Consider the following 16,125-nt stretch of genomic DNA (forward strand, 5'->3'; position numbering starts at 1 on the left):
AAAGATGTTATGTGTTTCAAAAATCTCTATGATAGAAACCTCCCAGTGCCTGCAGGTCTGTGTCTGCATCAGGGGCTCGGAGGTCCCTGTCAAGCTGTAGGACCAGATGAGGGCTATGTTGAAGAAATGTTCAAAAGGCAGAGAAAGAGAGTTAGCAAGTCCATGTTAAGCCTGGAACTAAAGGTTAAAAAAATACCACACTGTAACACTGTTTGGCTTAAAAACACTTTTATCTTTTTTTTTTTTTTTTTTTAAGATTTTATTTATTTGGCGGGGAGAGTGAGCGCAAGCAAGAGAGAGGGTTAGAGCATGAGCTGGGGCAGAGGGGCCAAAGGAGAGGGAGAAGCAGACTCCCACTGGGCAGGGAGCCAGACAGGCTCTCGATCCTAGGACCCCAAGATCATGACCTGAGCCAAAGGCAGGTGTTTAACTGACTGAGTCACCCAGGCACCCTTATTTTTTTTTAAAGGGAGAAAATTATGCTACTTTATCAGAAACTGTTCTTGATTCCTCATCCCCCAGAGGAAAACACTTGTTAGAGCAGCGTGAAGCCCAGACACAGTATTGATATTAATGGTGAAGCCGTAGGCACACAAAGGCTCTGTGGAGCTTTGCCCATATGCACTCGTCACGGAACTTTTTTTTTCCCTAGAAAAATTCATGGGCAGAGTAATATAAAGAAGTGACAGAGGGACACCTGGGTGGCCCAGTGGTTGAGCATTTGCCTTTGGCTAAGGCCATGATCCTGGGATCCTGGGATTCTCACATTGAGCTCCATGTGGGGAGCCTGCTTCTCTCTCAGCCTGTCTCTGCCTCTCTCTGAGTGTCTCTCATGAATAAATAAATCATTTTTTTTAAAGTGACAGAAAAAGTCTTTTAAAGGATTTTTCTGTGTTCTGACATTTTGGTCTTTAAGGAAGAATTCAAAAGCATTGCTTTTGCCTTTTTATAATGGACAAGTATCTGACAGGCAAAGACCCCCCTTGTCCTCCCCATCCCCCACAAACACACAACGTGATTACTCTTTGAACAAAAAAGTAACAAAGGCATTAGAAACTAGTAAAAAGGTCAAAACAAAAAGCACCAAAAAAGGTATAGATGCTCTTAGTTCAAGCCACACCCATAAACTAGATGGCCAGTGGGTTCTGTTTTGCTTGCAGAGAAAAAGGTGGGCCTGTGGGCACCCCTGTTGATGTGGTGGCAGCCACTGGACTGTAGGGGGCAGAGGGGGGAGAGAGTGTGTGTGTGTGTGTGTGGGGGGGGGGTTGCTAAATTGCAAAGCATATCCAAATCATGTGACAGCAGCTTCACACTAGGTGTTGAAGTTAAGAAAAGGAAATTTGTCAGGGGCATTTGGTTCATTTTACACAGATTTGGCCACTTGGCATGAGGAGGGTGAAGAGAACATGGGAAGCATTCAGTGCATCCCAAAGACAGTACTCTTTTTTCAAGATTTGGAGATGCATTTGTAATTTTTATTTTTAAGAAATTATTTGTGTTAGCAAAAAAAAAAAAAAAAAAAAAAAAGAAATAAGTTGGGTGTGTGGCATGCTAGGTTTCTCCATCCTCAGAAATCCCCTTGAAAGCATCGTCGTACAGGTGTGTATTTTGCAACTTCCCTTAGAAACCTCTAGATGCAGGTATACATTTTGGCATCTATGTGGGCTCATGTGAGGGCTCTTTTAAGGGCTGGGTGCCGTGATGGCCTTCAGAGGGGTAAGTTACTCCTCCCAGCACAGTACCAGTCTGCCTTCCCTGTGGGTAGGAAAAGGAAAGGTGGTTTGAATGGACTAAAATGCATGAGTTGGTATCTACAAATCCCATCATGTGGATGGGAGACTGGCAGAGTCTAGGTGATGCTTTGGGTCCCCACCAGAGCATCCCAGCCTTGTCTGTGCTCCTTTTCCCTCCTCATAATTAGAGCAAGGGGCCCTGGGGAGAGCAGTGGGCTTTCCTGGCCATGTTCCCTGGAGGCCCGAACATTCCACTGAGCAGCCATGACCTAGACCCGCATAGCATGCTTGCAGATACCCCATAGTGTAGACCCAGACCCACCCAGGGAGGAAGCCCCAGCTCACTGGATACTGTGTGCCCTGTCAGGGCACCCACCGTCACTGGTTGCAGCTTTAGGATCTCAAGTACCCAGTTTGCAGTCAGTCTTGGGCACCCTGTGCCCCCACCCTCCCCCCCTGCACCCAGAGGAGCACAGCCAACCAGAACAATTTACCAAGTGCACCTATTCCAGGCAGAAGGCCCACAGGATCAGATCGGAGAGCAAGGGAGCAGGGTGACCCTCACCCTTAGAAAGCACTCGTATGCCGCCACCAGCAGCTAGCCAAAGGGTGTGCCTGCACACACAGCCTGTTTCCAGGAAAAAAAATTTTGCAGGCTAGCCACCTGTATGTGGTTCACCAACACAGCCGATCTTGAATGATTGAGGATTAACTAAGTTTATAGGTTCTCTTTGATAGATTAGGATCTTGTATAGGTGTCAGAACCTGGTGGAAGAGGTTATAAAATAAAAATAATGAAGGATTAGAGGATGCTTGATGGAGCCCTTTTCAGTGTGAATACTCTAACCCGTGTAATGCTCTCTCCTCGCAACACTGTGAGCCCCCCTGCCCCCCCCCCCCACATTCCAGACTAAGGAAAAGGTCTGAAGTAGGAAGCTGGAGCAGTGGATCCAAGAAACTGTCCCTCCCAGGGGGCAGCAGGAGGTGGACGCACAGCGCCTGAGGCAGGGCATCCTTGCGCTGTCGCTGTCGCTGTCGGGACAGGGAACTAATCCACCCCAGCCTCCTGTCCCTGCGGAGGAGAATGCACCCTTTGAGAAACTGCTCACTCCTGCAGGCAGGGCTTTAGGAACCAGCCTGCTAGCTGCTCCGAGGCAAGTACAAGGGGCCTCAGGCGACTCACTGTCTCTGTGTTGTGTCCCAAGGAAGGGAAGTGCTGCAGCAGCCCGGCGGGCAGTGGTGACGCGCGGAGAGCTGGAGGGCCAGGCATCCCAGTGGTATTGGGGAGGGGCCGAACCTCTGGCTTGGCACTTTTGATTCCTGTTGATCTTCTTCTCCATTGCTTCTGGGGAATGATGACTTCTGAATTTTAGCAGCCTTTTCCTGTCCCCTAAACCCATTCTCGTCAGATGGGTTTCGCTTCTGCTGATGCCACCGTGTCTCTAAAGTGTCCATCTCGCGCTACCTGTTGCAATTGAAGATCCAATATGTGATGGGGTGGAGGAGGAGTGGACCTTTGTGTGACCTTTTGATTTGATATTCTGGCCATGTGTTTAAATGGGGACACACTTCTAATTTTAAATCCAGCCTTGCTTTTGATTTATTTATTTTTTTAAGGTTCTCTCTTCCACTGTTTTGTCTTAGTTACCTCTCTTTACTGCATTTTTCTTCCCTTTATCTCCCCCAAATAATCCCTCCTGCTTGTTATTTGGGATGCTTCTCTCAGGCTTTTTGTTGCTTTTGTTTCTAGACCTGATTGCAGTCAGAGAATCGTGATTGTTCGGTTGCCTTTTCTTCATAGCTTATTCCATTTTCATTTTGTTTGCAGCAGTTTTCCAGTTACTCAGTTTCCTAAGCCATCACATTTATTGGTTGAGATGCAAAGATTCATAAAGGCTGTTTTCATGTGTGGTTTTTTCCCCCCCATTCCTGCTCTGCCTGGCGCTCCCTGTGCTTGAGAGTTTGCTCTGGTGGCTTGGGTGCTGGCTGCCACGCCAGGGGCCACAGGCACCTGCCTGGGCCCAGAGACACGGGTTGGACCATCATAATTGGGGCAAAGCAGTCTTACATTGGTCTTCTAGTCACTGCCACCATTTTTGTGCTCTGGCTTTGTCCTGCCTGCCTTCAACCTACCTGTCTCCAGCATATTTTGTTGCATTTGGTTTCTGGGGCTTTTTGTTTTTGTTTTTTTAAAGACACAGTCAGCTGTGTGTGGATCTGTAGGTTTGGGGCACCAATCACTTCTGTTTTGTTTTCCTTTTTGTCAAATCCGAAAGAAAACTTGCCTTAACGAGCCAGAAGATTCTAGTTCCCAGCCTTCTGAATCTTCAGAGTGCTCATGGCATCTGAGAACCAAATGTGTTTCCCCCAAGAGGTCTCTGGGGGCTGAGCTGCTGCAGGGGTGGTGGGACGGGCAGGGTGGGGGGTTGTCCCAGTACCTCACTGTGCATGTTATTCAGAGCAGCATCTTCCCCCCGTTCCCCCCCCCTTTTTTTCTTCTTCTTCTTTTTTTTTTTTTTTTTGCATTTGAGTTATGAATGAGGGTGACCTCTACAATCATGATGTCTCCCATAGACTCTATCACTCATTACTCTGCCATTCGCCAGCTTTCTGATGCATGGTCCTAACGCTTCTGTGATTCACTCTGCACCAAATCATAGTCTTCAGCTGCCTTAACAACAGCTCTTTAGAGCTTTAAAAGGAAATAAACTGAGTACAGCTTGTTGCTGTCTTATTTTTGTGAGAAGTCAGACATCTTGGAGATGGCAAGAAAGTGGCCTGGGAGACAGGGACTGCACAGGTTCGAGTGCATCAGACCACACCTGATCCTGGAGCTGAAGACAGTCCCAGGCTCTGAGAGTCTTACCCCTCTGTTGCTGAGGCAGCTGAAGCCCCATCTTCCCGCCCCCCTGCCCTCCACAGATAGACAGTAGTGGAACCAGCTTCCCCAAGCCCCTTTTCGTGTAATCTGGAAAGGGAGCCATGTGGGCCTTGCCCTGTTTCCAGGCAAGCAAGGCCCCTCCCCACCCGGTGCCTCTCCTGTCTCCTTGGCAGAACTCGGCACCTGTTTGCCAATGCAAAGAAGTGTGAAGCACCACAAGAAAGAAGCCGATTCTGACCCCTAGGAGGGAAATCCAATTATCCCCAAGGGCTCATTAGCTCCTCAAACTGGATCCACTACTGGCCAAAGCACGCTGATGGGGAACCCTGTCTGGATTGGGTCGGAAGCTGGAATTCAATGCACTGCACAGCAGTGCTCAAAAGTGTGGTTATTTTTGAAAGGCCACCTTCGATCCAGAACGTTTGCCTTACACCTTCCTGGCCCAGATCCATTAACAAGGTAGCTCATCACTTCTTACATCTGTCAAGAGCCATGCTGGAATTTGACTCTTCTCATGGGTTTACTTGGATGCAAGGAATATGTTCTGTTCCTCCCCCTCCCCATTTAGCACACCACCCTGGGAAGTGCATGTCACAGACCAACTCCACCTTCACCTTCACCACATGCCGCATCCTGCATCCTTCAGATGAGCTCACGCGGGTCACGCCAAGGTAAGGGACTCCAGCCCTGGGGTGGGTAAGGATGGAATGAGGTTGGGGTACTTCCTGCAGGACTTACGATCAAGAAAAGTCAAGGAAAGAGGCTCATTCTAAACCAACTCTGGCCAGCTCAGGCGTCTCGTAGCACTTGCTGTCACCTGGCTGGGGGTCCCATCTTTACTCTCGAATTGAGGCCTCTGTTGATTGAGATCCACCACAGAGAGAGAGAGCTGGATGTATTTAGAGTTGCCCTTTCCATTGGCCACAGAAGATTCTCAGGTGCCTTCTTCTCCAGGTGAAGCTGACGCTACCCCAGGTCGTAAGGCCAAGTTTGTTGGCATTTTGCCCTCAAGTTTGTCAGTAGAGCATGATGTTCCTTCCCAGAATAGAGTTACTGAGCCCTGTGGAATCCCTTGTGCCTCTGGAATAGACCCCAGGAACCATGCCCCACGGCCACATGAGAATGGCTGACATGATAACACTTGAAGACTGAGCCCTGTGCCCTGCACAGTCCACTTCCCTTTGGTGCCTTCCAGAAGTGCTGGAGGTTGACACCACCTGGCAGGAGGACTTGTGTGGCATGAGGGTGGTCGGTCTGGCTTGAGCGCAGGCCTTCCATGGCTCCCAGTGAAAGGGAAAACTGTCTCCCTCCCCATGGCAAAGCAGCCCCCTCAGCCATTGGCTGTGCAGTTGAGCAACATGCTTGGGTGAATGGAAGGTAAAGCAGAAAGGGAGGGAGGCAAGGAGGCCAGCTCCAAGGGAGCAGATGCCCCAGGGAACACCTTAAACTATGAATAATTCTCCGCAGGTCATGTGAGGAGGACGACGAAGCGGCCCTATACCCTGTTGAGCTGAGAGGAGATGTAGGGCAGAGAGTGAGCCCTCGGGCAAGGCAGGGGGTGAGCACACCGCCAGTGGTGCCTGCCCTGGCAGGGCCCCCTGGAAGGGAGCTATGTGTGCACGTGTGGCCGCCACTAACCCAGGACTTAGGCGTGGATGTGTCTCTGTGGTTGTGCCTGGCTAATGTGGGCCTTGACAGTGGATACCCCTAACCCCTCTAAATGCTCAGTGGAGCCGAGTGCCAGCACTAATAAGGCCTAACGGAAGTCCTCAGCAGAAGGGGATTCTAAGTTTGGGCTGGTCTTCTCTGTCTCCCTTCCTGCCACCGGAGAACCCGCCCCCGCCCCCACCCCGTGGCTCTATGTTGGAAGAGTTCAATGTTCTTACCGTGCAGTAGGGTGTCTCTTGGGAGAGGCTGGTCCTGGGTGCTCTTCCACTGGAAGCCAGAGGACTCTGAATGCACATCTGTCCCCATCTCTTGTCAGGGACCGAAAAGGCCTGGCAGTCAGTAGCAAGAGAAGGCTTTTTGCCTGACTGTGAAAGAATGACACTTGAAACAAAATCAGAGATCTCCCCAAGAAGGGCCCTGCAAACAAGACTTGAAGTCCAGTGTGTTTTTGCCCTCTATTGCTTGTAGACTGGTTTTGTAGAATCCCACCTGTGCCTGTTGAAGAATCCACTTTTTAACCTTAGGAATTTGCTGTGTCTGCTAATCTTGTGTCTCTCTGAGTGCTCCTGACCCTCCAGCATCCCCACCCCTGAGCTTGTGTGAGATGGGCCTGTTCTGGGTTTCTCCCCCTGGGCTGACCAGCCAGCCACAAGGTCACCTGGGTGTGGAGCCAAATGATGCCTTAGCTCACTTGCTTGGGAACATCCCTCCCACAGCAGGAGGCCCCCTCCTGCCTATTCCCCTAGTTAGTGTTTTGTCCTCCCCTGGCCAGGCTGGGGACAGAGGGTCCTCCAGCTCCTGGGAACCACCCAGCTGGCCTGCTCCACGGGGTACCTGCAGCCCCTCCATGTCCTTGGGTGGGTCCCACGGCAGGTCTCATAAGACTGCAAGGAGAGGGCGTGCTGCTCTGCCCCTGGTGGCTCATCCAGCCACCGTGAAGGGCCTCTGTGCCTATGCAGCCTCGCCCCAGCCCTGTACCAGTTGTTAAGAGAGGGCCTTTCCTGGTTTTCAAGCAGATAGCACTGCCTTTCTCCCTACACCCCCTGTTATATTATCCTGCTGTAACTCCCGTTACTGCTGGACCCCAGCTTCTGGAACATCACAGGTCCTCACCCAACATGACAGGAGTGGATGAAGGAATCTCACAGTTTTCCTTTGGTGACACAGGTTCTGTATAGCCCATGAGCCTTTTCTAGATCACTCCACAGATGTAGGCCTGAGAATACATGACATGGCTGCCTCTGACCCCACATCTCCCCTCCTTGGGGTGGAATTGGCAGGCACAGGAGAGGGGCTAAGGGATAGCATGGCACACAGGAAAGAGCATGATGGTGGGAGTCAGGAGGCTGGGCTCCTCCACTGACGTGATACACACCCTCAGCCTCCCATCACCTAAGGGCCCTGTCTGTACCTGACGTTCCACGGAGGCCATTCCTGCGCTGAGCTCAGATCCCGTAGTCCCTGGTTAACCCCTTGCCTCAGAAAAGCAGTTATTAGGAAGGAATGCCTGAAATCTGAGTAAATTTGGTAGGGAAAGCAAGCCCCTCAGCATTTTTGGGGTCATTCAGACTTGGGCTCGAATCCTGGGTCTTCTACTTAACCGCCCAGCGTGATATTGACTGGCCATCCAACCCGAGTCTGACCTCCCTCACCTGTGGGGAGGAAGGTTATCCCCGCCCCCTGGGGATCACGTGCAGCTTGTTAACTTTAAACTGTGTCCCTGGCACAGGGAACCCCAGGCCGCCTTGGGTATGAGGGAGGAGCAGGCAGGGAAGGAGGCATCTGGGGAGCCTGAGCTAGGGGAGTCCTCCCTGCGCCCCTGCAGGAGACTGGCCACTGACCTTTTCCTGGGGCTCGTGGGCGTTTCCGGATGAATGACCTCTTGTCTTTTCTCGTCAGCCTTAACTCGGCTCCAACTCCAGCTTGTGGCAGCGCCAGCCACTTGAAGTCCACGCCGGTGGCCACCCCGTGCACTCCGCGCAGACTGAGCCTGGCCGAGTCCTTCACCAACGTCCGGGAGTCCACGACCACCATGAGCACGTCTCTGGGGCTGGTGTGGCTGCTGAAGGAGCGGGGCATCTCTGCGGCCGTGTACGATCCTCAGAGCTGGGACAGGGCCGCCCGGGGCTCCCTCCTGCACTCCTACACTCCGAGGATGGCCGTGATCCCCTCCACCCCCCCCAACTCACCTATGCAGACACCCACGTCCTCCCCGCCCTCCTTTGAGTTCAAGTGCACGAGCCCTCCCTATGACAACTTCCTGGCCTCCAAGCCGGCCAGCTCCATCCTGAGGGAGGTGAGGGAGAAGAAGAATGTCCGGAGCAGTGAGAGCCAGACAGACGTGTCTGTCTCCAACCTCAACCTCGTGGACAAAGTCAGGAGGTTTGGCGTGGCCAAAGTGGTGAACTCAGGGCGAGCCCACGTCCCCACCTTGACTGAGGATCAGGGACCACTCCTCTGCGGGCCCCCGGGCCCGGCCCAGGCCCTCGTCCCCGGAGGCCTGGTCCCTGAGAGCCTGCCTCTCGGATGCCCCACTGTCACCAGCGCCATCGGCGGGCTGCAGCTCAACAGTGGCATCCGGAGGAACCGCAGCTTCCCCACCATGGTGGGGTCCAGCATGCAGATGAAGGCCCCTGTGACTCTCACCTCGGGCATCTTGATGGGTGCTAAGCTCCCCAAACAAACTAGCTTACGGTGAGGATGGGAGGGGGGCCGTTCCCCTGGAGGAGACCCGTCTTACTCCTGCCTCCCTCTCTTCCCCCCTGCACTGCGCGCTCTCCCTCTTTCCTCCTCTGTCCCTCCCCTCTTGAGCTAGACAAATCAACCTCGTGCCTAATGGGGGAAGAGCGGAGACTTTGTAAGTGTGTACATAGGACTCGGAGACCTCGTGTCCACCTGCCCTCTCCCGATCCCACGGGAGGCGCCCCAGCACGGTCACCACTGTCACCAGGACTTCGCCTGTGCTAGCCTGGGGCAGGGGCAGCCGGGGAGGTCCTTTTCTCCTTCTTTCCCTTGAGAAGCACTGAAACTCCCAAGTGCGTTCTTATCCCATGGATAGGAAACCAGTGAATTTGTGGCTGGCTCCCAGTGCTGTGCATCGTGAGCTGGCACGCGGCCCGGGGCACAGCGCCTCTGCCAGCCGGCGTCGCTGGGCACTTCACCTCGCCCGCCGGTCAGAGCACCGGGGGCCCCCCCGCGGCCACACGCAGCTGATGTAGCTTTCAGGAGGCCAGGGGCCGCTCTTCCTTCTGGGTGGCCCAGCTTCCTCAAGACCTTCCACCACTCTTGCTTCAATGGAGAGTCGCTGCTTTTTTGAGGTGTGACTTTTTTCTTTCCATGCCTTTGACCCGAATCATCCTTCGATGTTCTGTCGTCAGGCCAAACGTCTGACCTGAAAGAATGTATTCACGCTCCCGCTGCGCCGTGCAGCCATCCCCGTCTGTTGCGTGTGAGGTCCTCTTTTCCTTTTTCCTTTTTTTTTTTTTTTTAATACGCAGGGAAGTAATGGTACTAGACGGAAAGTCACAGTCTGTGTTCTCTCTGTGATTCCAGGACACTGAAATGAGTTTCAAACATGCCCAGTCACTAATGAGATTGCAGCAGAGTTTTGGGGCCTGGGGTCACAACCGAATTAAGACCAGACCCCAGACAGTTTTAGCAATAGGATTAAAAGGAAAGGGGCTGGGGGCGAAGGGTGTGGGTGGGATTTGTCAACGGTAGAAGGAAAAAGAACCACCACCAAATGTAATAGCCACCTGGTTCACGGGAGCAACAAGGCTTTGGCATTCTGCTCGTTCCAGTTCTTACTGTGATGTCCGAGGCTGGCCCCTGTGCTCGCACTCATGTGGTCTTCATGCAGACAGTCACTGTCCCCACATCCAGCCCTCCTGTTTCAGGACAGAGTGGTCTCAACAAGATCTTTTCTCCAGCCACCCCACCCCCAAGCCTTGGTCTCTGTGTACTACTGTTTATCCCTAGGAAAAGATAGAGGTGCTTGTGGGAAGAACCGTAAATGAACAAGGGAGCCCAGTCCTGTTGCTGTCACTGACCAAGTTTTGGACTTTTATTTATTGTGTGTGTGTGTGTGTGTGTGTGTGCAAGTGTGTGCACGCCATCTTTTCCACAAACATCCGCTGTCCTTTCCAGTTCTGGTCACAGTGTGTCTGTGGCATGCCACTCCAAGCAGGTAACTTATTTATTCTAACCTGAGGGCTGCACTGCCCATCACAGTGTTCCATGGTCCTTTGTACAGGCATCTGTGGAAGGGTGACATCATATGCAGATGAAATTGTCACGTTGCCATCCCCTGTTTCCCTCCCCTTCCCCAACCCCTGTGTCCAGTTGAGTGTAAACACCCCCACTGAAGGGTCTTTGAGAAAGTCTCAAAGGAGCAAGCTTCAGTCCCACAATTTTATTTATTCTCAACACGAGGGTGTTTCAGCTCTCCTCGTGGTGGTATGTGTGCACTCACTGCAAGGAAATTCTTTTTATTTGAATGTATTTTAAAGTAGTAGGTAGAGTAACAAAGGAATATGAAAACCACAAAGTGAACGGACCACTTTATGTATTCAGAGAGGAGCCACCCATCACCACAAAGGAAATACCAGTGTAAAAATCAGCAATTCGGAGGTTGCAGTATTTAGTATAGTTAATGATCAACCTTGTGCAACCACTACCAACAAAGTGTGTTGTAATGCATCAAAAAACAATAAAATTTTATTCTCTAATGGTTATCAATAAAAGAAGTTCAAACGATGGAAACCACACTGGCATTCTGGCTTGTATTTCATTTTTATCATTTTCATTTATCATTTTTGTCTTTTTCATTTATGTGAGATGTAAAGCTCTTCAGCTCTTCGAAAAGATTAAATGAAAGCCATCTACTTTACGTCCTGTTCCAGCCACCCCTTCTCACGCAATGCTATTCCTTAGACAACTGTGCAGTTGCAACCTGAAGAGCTTTCCTACTTTTCAGGCCCGTGTACTGTTCCGCCATGTGCCGACGTGCCCGGGGGAGTACATTCGTGCGCCCATGGACAAGCCCCCTATGGCTGCACACAGAGTTACTTCTGGCCTCTTCTGTCACAGCACTAGAATGAAAAAACATTGCATGCGTGTAATTTTCCATGTGTGTGATGAATTCCTAGATATTACCAAATTGCCCTCCATAGACTTGTGTTAAATCTTTGAGGGCACGTGGGTGGCACAGCTAAGCATCTGGCTCTTGGTTTCAGCTCAGGTTGTCATCTCAGGGCTGTGGGATCGAGCCCTGAGTCGGGCTCTGTGCTCAGTGCAAAACCTGCTTGGGATTCTCTCTCCCCTCACCCCGTGCCCCTCCTCCCCACTCCTCTGAAATAAAATCCTTAAAAAAAAAAATTTTTTTTTAAAACAAGGACAGCAGAGGGTCATCAGAGAATTGAGAGAAAAGGGATAAAATTAATTATGCCACCTCTGTATGTGTAAGCAGTGAAATCATGCAGGCAAATATAGTAGTGGGTGGATTTAAAATCAGTTGCTACCATTGGTCATGGTGTGGCTTTGGGCAAGCCTCTTACTGTGTTTGGGGCCTCTTAACCTACAGAATGTGAACAGTGATATACCTCAGGGTTAATTCATTAAATTTGTCTTGGATATCCATTGTGTGCCAGGCATTGTTCTAGGTGTAGATTCTAGGTAGTAGGGAACTGAGTAGCTTCTGTTCTTGTAGGGTGTACATACAGCCTGTTACTGGGAGAGAGATGGCACCAAACATGGCCTGACCATGCAGAGAACTATACTCAGGGGTTGTGACGAGTGGATAGCAGTCAGGGAAGGCCTCTCCGGGGAGGTGGCATTTGAGACAACTGTGTGGGATCTGGCACAAGACCATGTGGGCAGAGAGCAGCCAGTGCAAAGGTACGAAGGCTGGAAAAGTGTTTGGTGTGTTTGAGGAGCAGAAAGATGACCCATCTGGCTGGCTGACAAAGGGGAGTGGGTTGTGACAGGGAAGCCAGTGTTCTCACCAAATGGTCCTGCCAATCCCCACGCTTCCCAGCCACCCCGCCTTGGACAAGGCATGCGATTGGCTCTGGCCTGTGGGCTGTGAGCAGAGAGAAATCCATGCAAGACTCTCTATGCCTGTCCTTTCCCCTGAAGCCCATATCGAAATGGTGGTTTGTGTTGGTGCAGCCTCCATCACCTTGGGTTGCCCAAGAACCATGGTGGCCTGACTCCCTGCCAACCTGCATTTTGCATGTGATCTGAAGGGGAAACAAACTTGTTAAGCCAGTGAGATTCTAGGGCAGTGCATCAGAATCCAGTGTAGAGCCCAGGCATCTGTTTTATCAAGTCCTCCTGGTGATTCGGGGGCTAAAGTTTGAGAAGCACTGTGCTGGGTCAGGTGGTGTTGGAGTGGGAGTCTTGCTAAGGGAGGGGAGGGTTTTCCCTCCATAGTTTCCCTGTCCTGGGGTCTTGAGAAGGCCAGACAGCTGTGGCCCACCCTGCTTGAAGGGGAGAGGCAGAATAAGGGCTTTATCTCCCCAACTGGGGCGGGAAAGGCTTTGAGACAAGGTGACTCTGGATCTGGGCTTCAAGAATGGGCAGGATTTGCCCCAAAGGGGGAAGGCATTTCAAGCAGAGGTTAAAGACGTAAAGGAGAAATGGGAAAACATCAGAGCATAATTCATTTTTCTAGGCCCTCCCTTACCATACCATAGTAACCGATAAAATACAGAGGAGGCAATAGAGTTAGAAAACCCACCATAAAGCTAAAATTCATCTTGACAACAGACACCAAAACCACTGGGTGAGAGTTTGTTAGGTAGCGGGATAGTTACACACCTATTTTCCCATAGAAGGTTAATTTGCAAAGGGGGAAAAGTACCTTTGCAGTGGAGAAACCTGCTATGTACCACTGTCAACAAGTCATTAAATTTAACATTATCCAAATGAGACAAACATAGCAGGTACCTTCCTTATGTGATGTACTGGGAAGGACACACCACTTCTGTGCTGTTCTACCAGAATTGCAACACCTGAATTATGAGGTTGACAAAGGGACTAACCCAAATTAAGAACATGTTCTTTTTTTCAAAAATTTTATTTGTTTGAGAGACAGCATGAGCAGGGGAAGGGGCAGAGGGAGATTCAGACTCTCCACTGAGCAGGGACCCCCCCTCCTTCAATGTGGGGCTCCATCCCAGGACTTTGGGATGTGACCTGAGCTGAAGGTAGATGCTTAACCGACTGAGCCACCCAGGCGTCCCAAGGACATTTTCTAAAACAATGTAACTCTTCCCTTGAAAAATGTCAATGTCATAAAAGAAAGACCAAGGAACTGTATCAGAATAAAGGAGAATAAAAAGACAACTAATGCAATTCATGATTCTGAACTGAAAAACATCCTATAAAGATGTGGGGATAATCAGAGATATTTGAATATTGAATATATTTTAAAGCATATCAATATTAAATTTCATTGAATTTAGTTATGCTGTCACTGTGTAAAAGCTTGTCCTATTTCTTAGGAGGTACTAACTAAAGGATTAAGATAAAGGGGCCTGAAGTCTGTCTGCAAGTATTTTCAGATGTTTCTGGAAAAAGCAAATACTTTTTTCTAAAAAGAAGATGTGAGGCAGGTGCCTGGCTGGCTCAGTTGGTAGAGCATTTGACTCTTGATCTTGGGGTCATGAGCCCCAAGTTGGTCATAGAGCTTAATTAAGAAAAAGATGTGGGACGGGACAAATGCAGGCCTCAGGCAGTTTGAACAGTTTAACTGCAAACATGGATATCAGACCCAATCATACAATTTACATTAACAATATGAATGACAAAATTAAAAAAGAAGAATTGAAGAGATCCCTATATGCCCTGTTTTCTCAGTTTGGCCATGTGGTAGATATTATAGCTTTAGAGACCATAAAGATGAGGGGGCAAGGCTTTGTTATTTTTAAGGAATTGGCTCATCCACAAATGCCTTGAGACAGTTACAAGGATTTCCATTTTATGGTAAACCAATGCGAATCCAGTATGCAAAAACAGGCTCGGATATAATATCTAAAATGCGTGGCACTTTTGCTGACAAAGAAAAGAAGAAAGAAAAGAAAAAGGCAAAAACTGTGGAACAGACTGCAACCATTGCAAACAAAAAGCCTGGTCGGGGAATACCAAATGCAGCAAATACCCAAGAAAATTCAACACCAAATCCTAAGGTCTCTGATTACCCTCCAAACTATATTTTATTTCTCAACAATTTACCAGGAGAGACTAATGAGATGATGTCTATGCTGTTTAATCAGTTTCCGGGCTTCAAAGAAGTACGTTTGGTACCCGGAAGGCATGACATTGCTTTGTTGAATTTGAAAATGATGGACAGGCTGGAGCTGCCAGGGATGCTTTACAGGGATTTAAAATCACACCGTCCCATGCCATGAAGATCACATATGCCAAAAAATAACGTATGGCATAGTTGTCTTTAAAGGACTTGGTGTTATTTAAAGTGTTTGTTTTGATAACATTTGGTCAGGCCATTTTAATAGTTGGGATGCGGGGGAGTGAAAGAGAAATTTTTGTGAATTTTAAAAAATAACCTAGTTTTTGTTTAGCCTTATTGAACTATGAAATATGAAGGCCTCAATTTTGTACAATAGACTTTTATTTGTATTCTATAAAAAAAAATATTTGGTGAGCCTGGGTGGCTCAGTCAGTTAAAGTGTCTGACCCTTGGTTTTGGCTCAGGTCATGATCTACTGGTTGTGACATCAAGCCCTGAGTCAGATTCCATGCTCAGTGTGGAGTCTGCTTTAGATCCTCTCTCTCTCTCCCTCCTCTTCCTCCCACCCCCACCCCACTCATATACATGCACTCTCTCTCTCTCAAAATAAATAAAGTCTTTTTAAAAATGCAAGAAAAGGAACCCTTAAAAGGTGGGAAGTACCCTAATACCTTATAAGCTATAAGAATAAATGCATTCTTCTGTTTTGTGGCTGTGGCATGCGGCAGGAAGACACTTGGTGGGGTGGCTTAGTTTTCTCCTCCCTGTTCTGTGTTAAATTTCTTCATGTATATCCTGAACCCTACCTCCAGCCCAGGTAGCTCAACCAGAAGGCACTGTGGCCCAAGAGGAAGTTGTCAAAGAGGCAGTTGATGGGACCAGGAAACACAGATGTCAAATTCTTGGTATTTTAGATTATGAGTACAGAAAAAGCTGACTAAATGTTTTAAGATCAAAAGATTCAGGGGGCACCTGGGTGGCTCAGTCAGTTAAACATCTGCCTTTGGTTCACATCATGATCTCAGGGTCCTGGGATCCAGCGCTATGTTGGGCTCCCTGCTCAGCAGAGAGTCTGCTTCTCTCTCTCCCTCTATCCCTCCTCACCATCTGTGCTCTCTCTCTCTCTCTCTCTCTCTCAAATAAATAAAAACCTTTGAAAAAAAAAGATTTGTTATGAAACCTACTGGGCCAGTTTCTCTTTTTACTGCGTATTGACTCTCCACTACCCCGATGGCCCAACAGTTTCTCCAAGCTGGTACATGAAGGAGAGCATTGGAAAGGGCTCTAACCCACAACTAACATGGGGGCGCTTCACCTTCCCTGACCCTGGGCCAACTCTAGAGTCTTAGGAGAAGCCCCAGAGGAGTCTGAGGATCCAAGTACAGATGAGCTAGTTTCACATTGGGGGCCAAGAAAGTGAAGATATTCCAGAATACCGTACCAGCTCCTCACCCCTACTCAGGCAATGACCACACAAAAGTAGAAAGGGCAAGTGGGGCTCCCTAGAGAGATCCCCGGGGGATCTCCAAGTATCCGGCACCAGACAGATAAAGGATTCACTTCTAAACATTGCCTGGGAACAGAGAGGCAGG

The 16,125-nt window shown here is 49.5% G+C and overlaps 1 protein-coding gene and 1 pseudogene across 1 annotated transcript in view; both read left to right on the forward strand.

The window, feature by feature from the left end:
* The window catches only part of TRAK1 (trafficking kinesin protein 1), a 116,705-nt gene extending 105,659 nt beyond the window's left edge, over nucleotides 1–11,046 (forward strand). The window contains 2 exon segments of the mRNA XM_025461190.3: nucleotides 5,183–5,285; nucleotides 8,182–11,046. Coding sequence (XP_025316975.1) covers nucleotides 5,183–5,285; nucleotides 8,182–8,980 — 902 coding nt within the window. The 3' untranslated portion in view covers nucleotides 8,981–11,046.
* A 141-nt stretch (nucleotides 11,047–11,187) lies between these two features.
* Nucleotides 11,188–15,113, forward strand: LOC125753434 (U2 small nuclear ribonucleoprotein B''-like; annotated as a pseudogene).
* Nucleotides 15,114–16,125: the final 1,012 nt, after the last annotated feature.

The sequence above is a fragment of the Canis lupus genome, chromosome 23 (genome assembly GCF_003254725.2).
Source record: "Canis lupus dingo isolate Sandy chromosome 23, ASM325472v2, whole genome shotgun sequence".
In the NCBI taxonomy this organism is placed as follows: domain Eukaryota; kingdom Metazoa; phylum Chordata; class Mammalia; order Carnivora; family Canidae; genus Canis; species Canis lupus.